General features: G+C 41.8%; 1 protein-coding gene across 1 annotated transcript in view; it reads right to left on the bottom strand.

Annotated features, from left to right (window-relative positions):
- Positions 1-14165, bottom strand: part of SUCLG1 (succinate-CoA ligase GDP/ADP-forming subunit alpha) — a 32921-nt gene extending 18756 nt beyond the window's left edge. The window contains exons 1-2 of the mRNA XM_055312392.1: positions 13916-14165; positions 3111-3214 (exon numbers count right to left, since the gene is read on the bottom strand). Of these exons, the coding sequence (XP_055168367.1) occupies positions 3111-3214; positions 13916-14012 (201 nt within the window). The 5' untranslated portion in view covers positions 14013-14165. The remainder of the gene's footprint in view (positions 1-3110; positions 3215-13915) is intronic.
- Positions 14166-15933: the final 1768 nt, after the last annotated feature.

The following is a 15933-nucleotide window of genomic DNA, read 5'->3' as shown; positions in this document are numbered from 1 at the left end:
AGATAAACACAAAAAGGAAATGAATAAAAAATTATTAAAAAAAAAAAAAACAAAGGAAAGAATAAAGAATAAAAAAGCGAGAAAATAAAAATTAATTGAAAAACCAAAATAGGGATGCCTGGGTGGCTCAGTGGTTGAGTGTCTGCCTTCAGCCCAGGGTGTGATCCTGGAGCCCCGGGATCCAGTCCCACATCGGGCTCCCTGCATGGACCCTCTTCTCCCTCTGCCTGTGTCTCTGCCTCTCTCTCACTGTGTCTCTCATGAATAAATAATAAATAGAATCTTTTTTAAAAAAATCTAAACAAACACAGAAGTGCAAAAGTGAGAATGTTTGCAAACTTCTATAGCAATAGGATATCACTGCAACTTTTATTGTATTTTGCAAAAAATATTTTTTAAAAAATATTTTATTTATTCATGAGAGACACAGAGAAAGAGAGGCAGAGACACAGGCAGAGGGAGAAGCAGGCTCCATGCAGGGAGCCTGACATGGGGCTCCATTCCAGGTCTCCAGGATCACATCCCAGGCCAAAGGCACCGCTAAACCGCTGAGCCACCCTGGCTGCCCGTACTTTGCAAAAAATATTGATCTGCATTAGATTGAAAATTAAAATTAAACATACCCAACAGACCCAATTAAACAGACCCAACTTGGTCTTTCACTCCAGACACTTGAGAAGCACTGCCCTAGATCACTACTTTGTTTTCAGAATTTATCTGATAGATAAATTCAAATGAACCAACTTTTCAGTCCTAATATAGAGTTAAACAAGGACATTTCAGGTTAGTAAGTTAATTTTCCTTAGTTTTCCCATTATCTCCATCCAGTTAAGAACAGAAATGGTTTTAGCAGCTCAAAGCCAATACAAGAAATTCCACCCACTGGAAACTGGCATTATTGAAATAGATTCCAAAATATAAATATTCCTCATTCATATGTGAAACAATATATACACTGAATAAAAGAACTAACAAGGGCAGCCCGGGTGGCTCAGCGGTTTAGCGCCGCCTTCCTCCCAGGGCCTGATTCTGAAGACCCAGGATCGAGTCCCACGTCGGGCTCCCTGCATGGAGCCTGCTTCTCCCTCTGCCTGTGTCTCTGCCTCTCTCTCTCTGTGTCTCTCATGAATAAATAAATAAAAATCTTTAAAAAAAAAAAAAAAAAGAACTAACAAGACAAAATGTAGATGTCCTATGAAGATAAACTCTAAATTTCAGACCTTATTGTTCTCTATACTAATAGAATCTTAACTAACCAATCTGAGACAAGTAAGACTCCCAATTACCTTAAAAAAAGAGTGAATGAGAAACAATGTAATTACAATAATCGAAAGACACTAAAACCAACTTTGGATTTCAATATTTAAGCAAGCCATCACTCAATTCAGGAAACAGAGACAGTTGCAAATATTGCTTACACCATGGACAATGGTTCTTTTAAAAAAAGGTCAGAGGTTAAGATGTCACAGGCTCACATAAAATTTAGCAAACAAAAACGCCATATATAATAAACTTATGTGGAGAATTTGAATTAATCAAACAGTTGATTTAACACAATTAATATATAACCAAAAAGGGACTGAATATGATTTTAATTGGCAGAGGACTAATAAAATGTCCTTCAAATCTTAAATGAACATCAACTTTCTTTAGAAAATATATATATATATATATATAGACACCTGGGTGGCTCAGTGATTGAGTGTCTGCCTTTGGCTCAGGGCATGATCCCGGGGTCCTGCGATTGAGTCCCACATCAGGCTCCTGACAGGGAGCCTGCTTCTCCCTCTGCCTATGTCTCTGCTTCTCTCTCTCTCTCTCTCTCTCTCATGAATAAACAAAATCTTTTTTAAAAAATAAATAAATAGGGATCCCTGGGTGGCGCAGCGGTTTGGCGCCTGCCTTTGGCCCAGGGCGCGATCCTGGAGACCCGGGATCGAATCCCACATCGGGCTCCCTGTGTGGAGCCTGCTTCTCCCTCTGCCTATGTCTCTGCCTCTCTCTCTCTCTCTCTCTCTCTCTGAGTATCATAAATAAATAAAAATTAAAAAAAAAAAAAATAAATAAATAAATAAATAAATAAAAACAAAAGTCATGGAAATTTGGATATTTAGGTATTATCCTATAGATCAAAGTTTGGAAAACTATGGCCTAAAGGTTTGGCCTGTCACTGGTTCTATAAACTACTTGTGTGTGTATATATATGTGTATATACACATATATGAGTATATATACTTATATATATGTATAGGATATACATTATAGAGTAAAATGATAGGAAGGAAAGGAGACTCTTATGTTACATTTTATTAAGGAATCACATTGCAAATATATTTAAAACTTATGCAAATTCTACGTTGTAAGCAGGGGTAGGGAGAAATGATAAATATTAAGTGAATGAGAACAAATTAAAATACTTCAGGCAATTTTGCCTGCTAGTCCCCTCAAAGACCATTAGCCTAGAGAGTATGAGAAAAGTCAGTGTGCCACTCCTTCTGCCTATCTCAGTTCCCATGAGCCTCTCTGGCCTTGAGCATATCCCTACACTGATCTGTGTTTAACTGGGCATGTTTTTGTAAGGGGCCTAAACACAAGCCATTTACTTTACCTAATTTTTAACTAAACACTAATCTACTCCAAAGCTGGAGGAAATCTAGTGGTGGGTTGTTTTTTTTGTTTGTTTGTTTGTTTTTTTAAGATTTTATTTATTTATTTATGAGAGACACAGTGAGAGAGAGAAGCAGGCTCCATGCAGGGAGCCCGATGTGGGACTCAATCCCAGGACTCCAGGATAACGCCCTGGGCCAAAGGCTGGCACTAAATCACTGAGCCACCCAGGGATCCCCAAAACTAGTGGTGTTAAACTTGCTGAAAGAGAGTATGTAGGTCTCTAACATAACATGCTTCTAGGAAGGGATTTTCAAGGTAAGTTTAAATGCAATTTTTATCTTATAGGCTGACTATTGCACCAAAACCCCTCCTAAGATACAACTCCACTGCTGTACTGTATACTTTTCTGTAACAATTATATACCTTTTGTGATATTAAAAAAATAGAAAATAAATGTTTCTGTATATGTAGGACGCATTATAAAACATCTTGACACATACCTGCTTACCAGTGAAACCCTGGCAAATAACCTTCGTATTTTTATCAACATAGAGATGTTTCCGGGAAGCTATATAGGAACAATGCCGAATTCCATTCTGTTGCACTGAAAAATAAAGAAAGTATGACATGTTATAATTTCTCCAAATTTTGGACCATGAATTGAACTTAGTGACAGAAAAAATCCTCGAATACAGGGCAATCTTGTGATCAAGACAACTTCAAATGAGACATGAGGACTACAGAAATAGACCAAAAAAAGACACCATTCTATCCTCCAGAATTCCCTCTTTACTGAGAACAACAATCTTGCAGCTTTTTCGAAATGTCTAAAGAAAAGCTTCTGTTTATAATTTTCATTCCTCAGAAAGAAAACTGGGGTTGAAAGACAAATGGCTCAAATTAAATCCAAGGATGGGAAACTAGGTATCACTTGTACCAACAATATTTGCTAAATAGCCACATACTTTGTCATTTTACTCGACCTTTTTTTTTAAGTTTATTTTTTTTTTAGTAATCTCTATACCCAATGTGGGACTCAAACTCACAACCCCAAGATCAAGAGTCACATGCTGTTCTGACTGAGCCAGGCAGGCACCCCTAACCCAACCTGTTTAAGTTCAACATCTGTAAGTAATAGGTGAGCTAAGAGTTACACTTTGTTAGAAGAACTTGTAAGAACTACTCTGCAACTCATTCCTTGAAATGATATTAAATGTTAACATTGAATATTAACATTAAATCTTTGGTTGGTGGGCAGCCCGGGTGGCTCAGCAGTTTAGCGCCGCCTTCTACCCAGGGCGTGATCCTGGAGACCCGGGATTGAGTCCCACATCGGGCTCCCTGCATGAAAAGCCTGCTTTTCCCTCTGCTTGTGTTTCTGCCCCCCCCCCGCCCCCGTGTGTGTCTCTCATAAATAAATACAATCTTTTAAAAAAAAAAACCTTCGGTTGGAGATAAAGTTCATCTAATATATAATCAAAAGTTGCTTAATTTGGTACCCTCTGATGTAAGACACCAAACCTTACATATAGAGGCAACAGGGAAAATAAAATGAATAAGTAGATAAAGGAAAGACACGTAAAAAATATCTAAATTACTTTCAGCAAACTACGTCAATGAAAACTGAGAAATCTATGTAGTTACTCATACCAGCTCACCATTATTTCAAAAGTCAGTAGAAAGTAGGGCACAGATGAATTAAAATTGTGAGCTACCTTCTGTCTACTTTCAAACCTTCATTTCAGCCCCAACCTGCTGTCTCTGTGGCCCATTCTTGGCCCTTTCAAAGTGTCAGGACTTCCTCCTACCACTGAGGTAGCCCATAAAAGCTAGCTCAAGAAAAGAACATCTCGTCACACACTTGTCAGGGTCCACTCATCCTTTCTGTCTTGAATCTCTGCCTCATGCCCTCCTAAATCCTCACACCTTAGGTTCCATCATTGATTTCTATCCGGCCCTTTGGGCATCTTTCAAGTTGTCTTCAACTCCCGTGCTGACCTCAACTTCTAACAACTCTGAATTTTGGAATCTCCTGTACCTCTAGCGAAGAGACAGGCTGAGATTTCACCCTTATCAATGGGACAAAGGGTGTTCTGTGTGCACAAAGATCTGCTGCATAACAGACAGCTGCATTCTTGGACTAGATTATGCTGAACAGGGGCCATAATGGGACACTGAGGGTCAAGTCCTGCCACAGTGGGCACAGCTAAGCACCTGCACCAGGACAGCAGATACTATAAAGGGAATTTGCAGCCTCAGGGCCCACCCTAGCCAGTGCTGTCACTTACGGCCCATTCTTGCCCATGGCTCCCAGTTCTCCCAGCTGGATACTCACAACCACTATACCTGTGGAAGTATTCCTGCTGCTATTTCTGACAGAATCTGCTCCACCAGTCTTTCGCATTCCCTGAATCTTCAATACGTGGTCCATCTCTCAGGAGTTCTCAGACAGGATAGTTTACAAGAACCAATTATAAGATTAGGATACCTGGAGCCCATACTTGCTAAAAGGAAATATTGCTTTTTGAAGGTCAAGTTGGGCCTCCACAAGGATTCTTAAACTCACTTTTAAGAAAGGAGAAATCAGACAGCTCACCTCTCCTTCCACAGGGGCAGGAGTAGCCCTGTTACCCTGAAAAATGATAGAGGTCCACCTATGTCCATAAAGCATGGCTCAATAGAGGAAAAACTAAGGTCACTCTCTTCTCTTAGTCCTTCAACTCCAGACCTCCTAGATCAACCCTCTGGAGCTCAGGACTTCACAACCCAAGATCTCTGGTGTCCATAAAAACTGCATCAGAAGGTGTGATGACTAGCAATTTACCTTCCACCTTCTTAGCCCTTTGATACTGTTCAGCTTGCAAGGTGACCCTGACATTCTAAACCTCAGGGGAAATCAATCTAGGGAGACTTGCCATGTATATGTGTGGGCATGTGTGCATGTGATCTCCCATCTACCGTATGAGCCCAGGCTCATACAAACTTAGCTGCAGGTAAGCTAGAATTAATAAACTATCATCATCACATTTCAGCCAAACTCAAAATCTACATTCAAACATAAGAAATTCCTGATCATATTTGGTCCTGACAAGAAACCTATGTGATACCAGACCAGATATCACTAGTACTGAAATGAGAGGATGCTAGAATAATCAAGCACATATGCCAGTTGCTGGAGTTGTCATCATTCATTTATTCAAAACATTGGGGAATACTTAACGCCAAGCCACAATGCCAAGTATCAAGGATAAAGTATTGAAAACAACAAGTGCCTCAGCCCTCAAGGAACTCACAGTCTACCTGACCTGACATTAAACAGGCACAGTATGAAAAGTACTGTGGTAGGAATAGGCCTTGGACATTTGGGGAAGATAAACTCTCCTGATCCAAGTAAGTCTGTATATGTTAGGAAGTGGGGGAGGGTTTGGCAGCTAGGGGGTCAGAGAGGGTAGCGTTAAGGAATGGATTCCTTACAGGGGTTATGTCCAAACAGAGCCCTGGACTTCAAGCAGTTCACTTCTAAAATCTCTGATAATGGACCTCCAACCTCCTAAAGAAGTAAGTAGGGTTATCCGGTACCTGGCGGTGGCTATAATATCTCCGCAACTAAAAACTGTCTTCACCTCTGCCCTAGTCCCAGCCCATGCAACCCAACTTGGCCCCAGATCATCCAAACTAACATCTCTACCAATATGGTAAAGATCAACAAGTCACAGGAGGTGCTAGATAAGGAACCATTGATTATATTCTTTTTTTAAAATACTGCTCTAAGACATATAAGTCAACTGAATGAGAAATGTTGACAATGAAAATAGCCTCTGGGGCCGCCTGAGTGGCACAGTCAGTTAAGCATCTGTCTTCAGCTCAGGTCACGGTCCTGAGGTTCTGGGGTCGAGCCCGGCCTTAGGCTCCCTGCTCAAGAGCAATCTGCTTCTCCATCTACCTCTGCCCCTTGCCCCTCCTGTGTGTGTGATGGTACTCTGTAACCACCACAAATGCTCTTTTAATCCCAAAAGCTCACCCCACACCAGATGAATTTGCCCTATTCCTAGCCCTTACACCAACCGCACTCTCCCAGCTACCATAGCTGTGAGGAGGACCTAACTACACAGGATGGCTTACACTGTAATTCTCCTGACCTTAATTTCTGCCTCCTCTACAGCTTTAGGATGGAAATAATGCAAAACATGCTTATATTCTAAGCCAAACTCACCAAATCTTAAGTGACTTGCATCATTTTCCTCATTCCTCCCTACTTCATAATATCCAAGGTCCAGCATCACAGGGTGGAGGCTCCCCATGAAAGCAGCCTTTCCTCAACCCCACCCCTGTACCTCTTCACCTTCCCTCCCACAATCCCACCACTCTTTTTCGTGTGGGCTAGTAGAGTGCAAAGTACTAGCTGCTATAAACATTAAATCTGTCAGACCAGCTCTTCGCATTTTCTTTTCCTATTTGATTTCCTCTCCACTTGAACCACATGCCTTAAGTAATGAAAAATAGCCTCTTCCACTTCTGCTGAAGAATGCAAAGTGGTTTTATAGTACAAATTTTCGATTGTCTGTCCACTGCTAAAAGCTGCTCAATCACATTTTGGTTTTATTTATTTATTTATTTATTTATTTATTTATTTATTTATTTATTTATTTATTTATTAAGATTTTATTTATTTATTCATGGGAGACACAGAGAAAGAGACAGAGAGACAGAGACAGAGACAGAGAGAGAGAGAGAGAGAGAGAGAGAGAGAGGCAGACAGAGATACAGGCAGAGGGAGAAGCAGGCTCCATGCAGGGAGCCTGACGTGGGACTCGATCCTGGGTCTCCAGGATCAGGCCCTGGACTGAAGGCGGCATTAAACTGCTGAGCCACCGGGCTGCACCTATATTTTGGTTTTAAATACAAATTCGACTCTATGATAAAACTACCACATAACTAGAGTAAGTTATTCTGTAAAGTTAAAAATCAAAAATACAGGAAGGCATACATTAGTGGTCAAACCATCTTGCAAATAACTCTCAGATTTCAGAGTCAATGTACTCAACACCCTGAGAATTTCACTGGCATTAATTCATGTAAGTTCACATTTAAGTAAAACATTGCACAGTGAGTGAGAAATCCTTAAATCTTCACATGACATTCATGACTTGTGAATATAATGGGGGGAGTTCAGGGGATCTGAGATTAAGAAGAATGGAACCTGCAAACACTCCCATGTGGTATATAATTCTTATGCCACACACTGTATGTGGATGAGTGCACACATTTTGTTACTTTGTTTACTGCATTATTTCTAAGAAAAATTACTTAAGGTTAAATTTAGTTCAAATACTCTAGAATTTCTAACTGTAAATTCCATAGCTATAAGACCTACGTCTTGTACACCATGGTGTCTCCGATATGGCACAGTGCCTTATGGAGTCAGGGTACAAGAAATGTTTCACTGAATTTCAAGGCAAGAGACATGGTCTAAAAAACACACACTTATATCAAGCTAAACGTCATAAGTTCCATCCCTGTTTATCCCACTTAGGAGAAAAACCTACATCAATTTTTGTACATGCACAGATCATCGGTTTCCCTAAAATTCTTACAGAGATTGAACAGAAGTCCAGCCCTAAATGCTACTAGCAGTCCTCAAGGCTCTTATCTTAATCTAGTACAAATTCCATACTAACTTTAAAAAACAAACAAAAATAAAATCCAGAAGCAGTAATGTAACACAAATGGGCTGTTTCACAACAGGAGAAAAGAGAGAGCTTAGAGAAAACATACCATAGGCAGAGGTAGGGCAGTGACAGATCAGAGTGTTTTTGTGACATATAACAGACAAGGAATTAACTTGGGCAACATAAGCACCAACAAGGCAGAGACCAAAGACTAACAGAAAAACTGATAAAGGCCCTGAGCAAGAAACAAAACTACAAACAAATGGCAGACAAATGGCAAATCAACAGATGATGAGCTATCTAACTTAACTAATGTTAAGAAAATGAACATTTTAAATTAAATATTAGGGCAGCAGGAAGGCCTGAGGTTGGACACCAGGAAGAATTTCCAGTCATGAAGGCTGTAGCTGCCACATCTCGGGTCACCTCCAGGGAAGGGTGGTGTTGCCTTCTCTCAGGTTCTTAGAAATCAGCTGGCCTAACCTTGGGACTGTATCCCAGGAGCAACTGAGAGCTACTCTGAGGAATCAGACAGGTCGGGGCTTGAATTTATGCTCTGCTGCTCACCAGCCATTGACAGATCTTTAGATCTCCCTTAACCTCAATCTTCCCATCTGTAAATGGAATAATAGCTGCCCACAAGGATTCTGCGGTGTTGGTAAGAGGTGATGCCTGTAAACTGGGTAGCAAAGTAGCTGATAAGCTCCCAAAATTGGGTTCAAACCCTATATGAACACAAAGGTAAACCATTTCCTTAAAAAAGAGAACACATAACTCATATTTTAAAATAAGTTCAATGTTGGGGTGCCTGGGTAGCTTAGTGAGTTAAGTGTCCGATTCTCGATTTCCACTCAGGTCATGATCTCAGGGTTGTGAGATGGAGCCCCACGTCCAGCTCCATGCTGGGTGTGGATCCTGCTTAAAATCCTCTCTCCCTCTCCCTTTACCCCTCCTGTCCATCTCTCTTTCTCTCTCTAAAAAAAAAAAAAAAAAAAAAAATTTAAAGTCCAACAAGAAATGTTTTGTATATGTCCTCATGCATATCCCATGTTTATCTATATACTATCCCATATCTACATATAATATGTAGTATATACACATAGACTTGTACATTTTTACCATATGAAACATTTTTACAGGTGCAGCCTCACTGTAAAAAAAAAATGGGATAGTTACACTATGTACCTCATAGGCAATATGAGAATGAAAGGAGTTCCTAATATACAGAGCACATAGAACAATGCCTAGGGTACAGAAAGGGCTATCTCACTATTAGCTATCTATTATCATTATGATTAACAAAGCAGAATGAAAAGCAGGAGCAAAAATGATGGACTCAAGTCCTACTCAAATGAAGCATTCTACCCCATAAGACAGCTAAATATTAAACAAAAAAACCACAAAACTACAAAGTTGCAAACTGTAACAAAGGCTACAAAGGAAAGGGGCAGAGTAATGTAAGAGATACATGCCTTCAAGAAGGATGATAAATTTGTGTCAGTTAGCTGCATGCTGAGTCCTCTTGCCCAAAGAGAGCAACCACATCACTTATGAGATGGCTGTGAGATGACTGACTTGAGGTACGGCCAGAAAGCGTCCACCCTTGAGCTGGGACTCAAACCATAGCCTCATATCACCAGGACCATGGTTCGAACCAATAATCTGAGACTGTTCATGAAAATACTCCTCTTCAACAAAAAAAAAAAAAAAAAATACTCCTCTTCCAATTCATCTCACAAACTGTGTTCTTGTTTATCCATGAATGCACTCATGAATTTAATAAATGGCTATTTATTAATTATGTATATTATATATACCTAATATATATAGGCAATAGAGCGTAGTAACTCAGCAGCCACTTACTCCCAAACCCCGAACAACCTACTATTCAAATGCAAAATTACATATTCATTTAACATTTACTTACAAATGAAACTCAGCTGGCAAAAATCCATTATTTCCTCAAATCTAAAATACGATTGAAGTACTAGTAAGTGCTAGTAAGAAAGAAAAAAATGCCACTAATTTGTTGTACCTACCATCAATTATAAGACCCATTCCAATTTTAGAAATCTTACAGTGAAAAAAAAAACAAGTGGGTCTATAGCAACAACATTCCTGTCCTTTGGTAAAATGAGATTGTTCTCCTATATTTACAGAAATTATATGGACATTCCCCAATTGTTTGTTGAAGAATGACTTTAAGGGGAGAAAATCAAATTGTTTTCTCATGGCTACACTGATACATTTAGATCAAGACATTTCTGTATCTCTGAAATAGAGATTTGGTTCTTAGATGCAATAGCAAAAGATACTGGTACCAGAAACACCACTGCTGAGGGTTCTCTTTTCCCAACTACACTTCTAAATGCCTGATTCCAAAAGTGGCCTATACAACTTGGCAAATGCACAGAAAAGGCAAGTGGCACCTTTGAGCAGGTTAGTCACCTAAACGAAACAAGGCAGCCAAAAATGAAAAAAAAAAAAAAAGAATGAAAATGAAAGGAAGAAACAAAGACCAGAGCTTCAAAAAAGGAGGCTTACAGTGTCACACAGCATGTAACAGAAAGAAGACCTGAGTTCTTTTTTTTTTTTTTTTATGATAGTCACACAGAGAGAGAGAGAGAGAGAGAGGCAGAGACATAGGCAGAGGGAGAAGCAGGCTCCATGCACTGGGAGCCCGACGTGGGATTCGATCCCGGGTCTCCAGGATCGCGCCCTGGGCCAAAGGCAGGCGCTAAACCACTGCGCCACCCAGGGATCCCGAAGACCTGAGTTCTAATACCCATTCTGACACTGGCCAGGAAACTTTCTGGGTTTATTTCCTCATTTGCCAAACAGATATGAGACTAGCTGGATTGTAAGGTTTGCTTCCTGGCATTAAAACACCAAAATTCAGAAGCTCAAAAATGCTGGCTCTTGTTCCCTACTTTTTATACAAGACCTAACTAATAGGAATTTCTGGCTTATGTTTTAAATGACTTTACATAGCTTTATATTTCTTTTTTTTTTTAATTTTTTATTTATTTATGATAGTCACACACAGAGAGAGAGAGAGAGAGAGTGAGAGAGAGAGGCAGAAGCAGGCTCCATGCACTGGGAGCCCGACGTGGGATTCGATCCCGGGTCTCCAGGATCGCGCCCTGGGCCAAAGGCAGGCGCCAAACCGCTGCGCCACCCAGGGATCCCCATAGCTTTATATTTCTTGAAAAACTTTCCTATCTCAACTTCAAATATGCTTATAAAATCCTTAAACTTTCTCATGGAAGAAATCTTCCTTATTTTTCATTTCATTTTCTCTCCCTACATCAACCGGATTCTTCCCCTTTTTCCATAAAACTATAAAACTGGTTTTGTTTTTTGGGGTTTGGGGCTCAAAAATTTCTAAACATTCCAACAAGGAGCTCGGAAGACATTTACAAGTGCTTTGGTTTTTTTTTTTCTCCCAACTCAAATGAATATTGCAACACTTGTGACCTTTAGCACATGTACCATCAACTGAAACTTAAGAAAACAGAGGGAACAAAATTCCCTAGCGTCTCCAGGTCTATTACTACCCTCAGAGCCTAAATAGTTTGTGACCACCCTTTAAAAAAAGTTTGTGGGGGTAATACTGTTGTGGCTTTTTCTAGTGGGAATGGAAATGGGCTTAAACGTGTGGCATGAGAAAGAGAAGATCTGGGGGATTTAGAGGTTTTTCTGCATTAAACACTGTAGTCTGTAACCTCTCTAACCCAGGAGAGAACTTGGTTTTAGATCTCAGACTTCTCAGATCCTTAATAACAGATTAATCACATGACTAGGATAAATGAAGACCATTCCACCAAGAAGAGAAAGCTAAACTAGATGATCCTTTAAAGACTCTGGTCCTGGGACTCTCGGAAAAAAAGAATGTCCAGTTCTGTGAGAAAAGGATTGCTAAATATTACTAAGGGCATATTAAAGATCCTGATTCTTTAGATGCTTCCCTAGACTCTCCTCCTACTAAGACAGACCTATCTCAGGCTAGGGTTTTTCAGAAACTCAGATGAGCAAGACCCCAGGTGAGAATGATATGGCTATAACTAATCCCTTTTTCCCTTCTGCCTACGACACCTTCAACTGTCCTTCAAATTTTATAATAAGAATCTCCAGGGCAGCCTGGGTGGCTCAGCAGTTTAGCGCAGCCTTCAGCCCAGTGCGGGATCCTGGAGATGCTGGATCCTGGAGACCTGGGATGCAGTCCCACGTCGGGCTCCCTGCATGGAGCCTGCTTCTCCCTCTGCCTGTGTCTCTGCCTCTCTGTCTCTGCCTCTTATGAATAAATAAATAAAATCTTAAAAAAAAAAAAAAAACTCCAGAAAACTTGACCAAAGTAACCCAAATTTTTCCTACTTGCCAGTTATCCAGCCAGATGTTTGTCCTCATGAGGTCTGGTAATTAAGTGTAGCTATTGAGTGCATACCTATCCTTGCATATTTCTGGAATGAGATCTTCTCAAGAAATGAATTAAGTCTTGTGCCAAAATTTAGGACAAACAGAATTGCGAGTAAAGTGTAAGAAAAGAGAAAAGAAGAAAACTAACTTTAGTTGAGTGTATAATACATCCCAGGTGCCTTATATACACTGTTTCAATTATTCTGTATAGTGAACTCAGATTATCCTGTACTTTATCATTTCTAGGATGCACATTTTTTCACTTCTTCAAAGCTCTTTAATCTGGATGCAACTAACAACTAATGGCGTGTCACGATTTTAATTAGCAATCATTCTCTACTGTCAGTAGTACACGAAATAATGGTGCACGTTACAAGTGACAGAGTCTCCGATTCATTAAAATATTATTTTCATGTATTGGAAACAGAAATTGAGGAACGGATTAAGGAAAGCGCCCGGGGGTTATTACACAGACTTTAAGGGTCAAGCAGGCCACACTTCAAATGTGATGTGACTGATTCCAAAGTCTCTGCCTAACACAGGAGACTTTGAACATAACAAGAATTTTCAACAGTCAGCGATACTCAAAGACTCGCAACCTTAGGGATTAAGTTTTCAGGAACTGAAATGTTCACACCACCTGGTGGAGACACTGCAAATAGTTGGTTAAGGTACCAGCCAACCCCCCTGCGCTCTGATGACTTTAGGGTGCAGAACCCACCTTTAGGGTGCAGAACCCTACAGTCTGCAGAAATAAAGGGAGAGCCTTCCCCTTCCCCCCTCGCCCCCCTCAATTTGCTACTGAGACATTCCTCCTCCTACCTCTCACTCCGGACACTCACTCTCCCTGCGGCTGAGTTAATCCTGCCGCACCGCCTCACCTCCCGCTCCCAAAAAGGAAGTCTAGAAGCCGCCCCCATCCGGCCAAACATCATCGCGGGGGGTAGAACGTGCCCCCAGGTCTGCAGGGCTCCCACACCCGAATCCTGCCCCGGCCCCCCTACGTAGGCCGGCGCTCCAGGTCAGGTCCCCTCCCCACAAATCCAGCAGGGCTCCTTCCAGCCCAGGAGGTCCCCGACTTGGTCCCCGAGAGTGCGGCTCCCAGGCCCCCGCCGAGGTCCCGCCCCGGAGGGCCCCGCCGCCGCCTGGACCAGGACGGAGGGCCCGGCGAGGCCAGGCACTCTCGGAGGCCTGGAGGAGGCCGTCTCGGCCGAACTCACGGAGGAAGGAGCGCGACAGGAGGCGGGCGGCTGCCAGGCCGCTGCTGCCAGAGGCCATGGTCGCGATACCAGCGGCAGCAGCCAGAGCTGCGGTCATCCACCAATGACACTCCCAGGCCCCCGGGGACTTGGCAGGGACCGAGGCTCGCGGAGGAAATGGGTGGCCAGAGCAGTCGCCTGAATGAATTGCCCGCCGCCGAGGCCTCTTTGCCGAACATCGAGGATCGCAGGTGCAGGGGGAAAAATAGGTATCTGAACCGAGAAGTGGACAATGACTCGTCTGTTCCCCGGAAACGTGGCTTTGATCTAACATTAATTACAAAAGCAGCTTAGGCAAAACCCCACAGGACGCCGGTCGGCGCTTAGGCATTGTGGGAAATGTAGTTCGTGGTCTCCCCCGGTTTGTAGTTTAAGTGGAGGCTGGAGGGAGAGCGGGCGAGCCGGAAAGGGCGTACTCCTAAGCCCCTTGGGCAAGAGGGTGGGGCGGCGAGAGCAGTGAGAAACCCGTGGTGAGGGGCGAAGAGCGGTGCAGAACTTCCCGTGTCCCTAAGCCTATCTGCACCTTAATTTAGTTCGGCGGGCAGGTGGACAGACAGGCCGATGCTCCTCGGCCCCCCTCCCCCACCGCGAGGACCTGGAAGACTCACTGGTGGTAACAGTGTGCGTTCCTGCTATTGTCCGCGGACGGTAAGGAAGTCACGAGAAAGACCAAAAGCTACCTTACTGACATTTAATTTCTGGGAATACGGATCTTTTGGTTAAACACGCTATGATAGAGCCTTTGACTAGCACGGAGTCTTCACTAAGCGACTGAGCCCTGGGGATCCTGGAGGACTGACGTTCTAGCTCAAATGTGAGGACTCGCTGTCGAAACAACCCGGTCACCCCTTCCTATACGAGCTTCAGAAGGAACCTCAGAGTCCCAGAATCAAAGGGTAAACAAAAGATAAAATAATCCACCTCCCTGCCTCCGTGTTCTTGAGATTCCTCATCGTTCTCATCAATGGAATTATGATCCTGCTTTACTGGAGTGGTATTTATGATTTACACTGAGCCGTGTGATGTTTGAGTAGGATTACCCAACGGAGATTGCCCAGTATTTTCTCTATGACCCAGATATTGTCCGCACTGAGTTGAACTTAACGACTCACAAATCCCTCCTTCATCTAATGTAGTGTCCTTGCAATCATTTATTTAAATACTATCAGGCGTTTCCACATAAGCCCACTATAAACTCATTTTTTTTTAAGGTTTTATTTATTTATTCATGAGAGACACAGGCAGAGGGAGAAGCAGGCTCCTTGCAGGGAGCCTGATGTGGGACTCAATCCAGGTTGTCCAGGCCCAGGCCCTGGGCTGAAGGCAGCATTAAACCACTGAGCCACCTGGGCTGCCCTAGACTCATTTTCTATAGCAAAGTTCTTCCTGAGCCTTCCGTGATGATAGTTACATTTTCAGTTTTATTTAATTGGTAAAATGCATGATGACAAAAAAAAATATAATTCTGGTATGATTTTAATGAATGTTTATTTCCACATGGACAGGGATTTTAGTTTGTTTTGTACACTGATGTGTCCCCACCCAGCCCAAAAAGAAAAAAAAAGGGAGAACTCATTATTTGTTGAGCATTATTTATTGAATTGATAGCTAAGAAATAGCTTATACATTCATTTATTGAATCCACACACAATGTTTGATGAAGCTAAGAGTATTTCAATCACAATAACTACACCTCCACCCTAATTCTATAGCTGATTGGTGGGAAACCAATTACAGTAGATACTAATTATACTACCCATTTTTATATGCAGATTGATTTTGTAGTCAAACATTCCAATTCTGATGCTGACCTCTGGGCCTCAGATTTCCTCACTGAGATGGGCATGAAAATCCCTATCTCATAATAATATTGTGAGCAGTTAATGCATTAATATGTAAAGTTCTTTGTACCTTGTAAACCATTCAGTAAGTGGTAGTTATTATTATTAGAGATAAGAACTTTCTTCTTCACATTGGCA

Source organism: Nyctereutes procyonoides, unplaced genomic scaffold (assembly GCF_905146905.1).
Source record: "Nyctereutes procyonoides isolate TBG_1078 unplaced genomic scaffold, NYPRO_anot_genome, whole genome shotgun sequence".
Taxonomy (NCBI): domain Eukaryota; kingdom Metazoa; phylum Chordata; class Mammalia; order Carnivora; family Canidae; genus Nyctereutes; species Nyctereutes procyonoides.
This window is presented reverse-complemented; position numbering and strand designations above follow the sequence as displayed.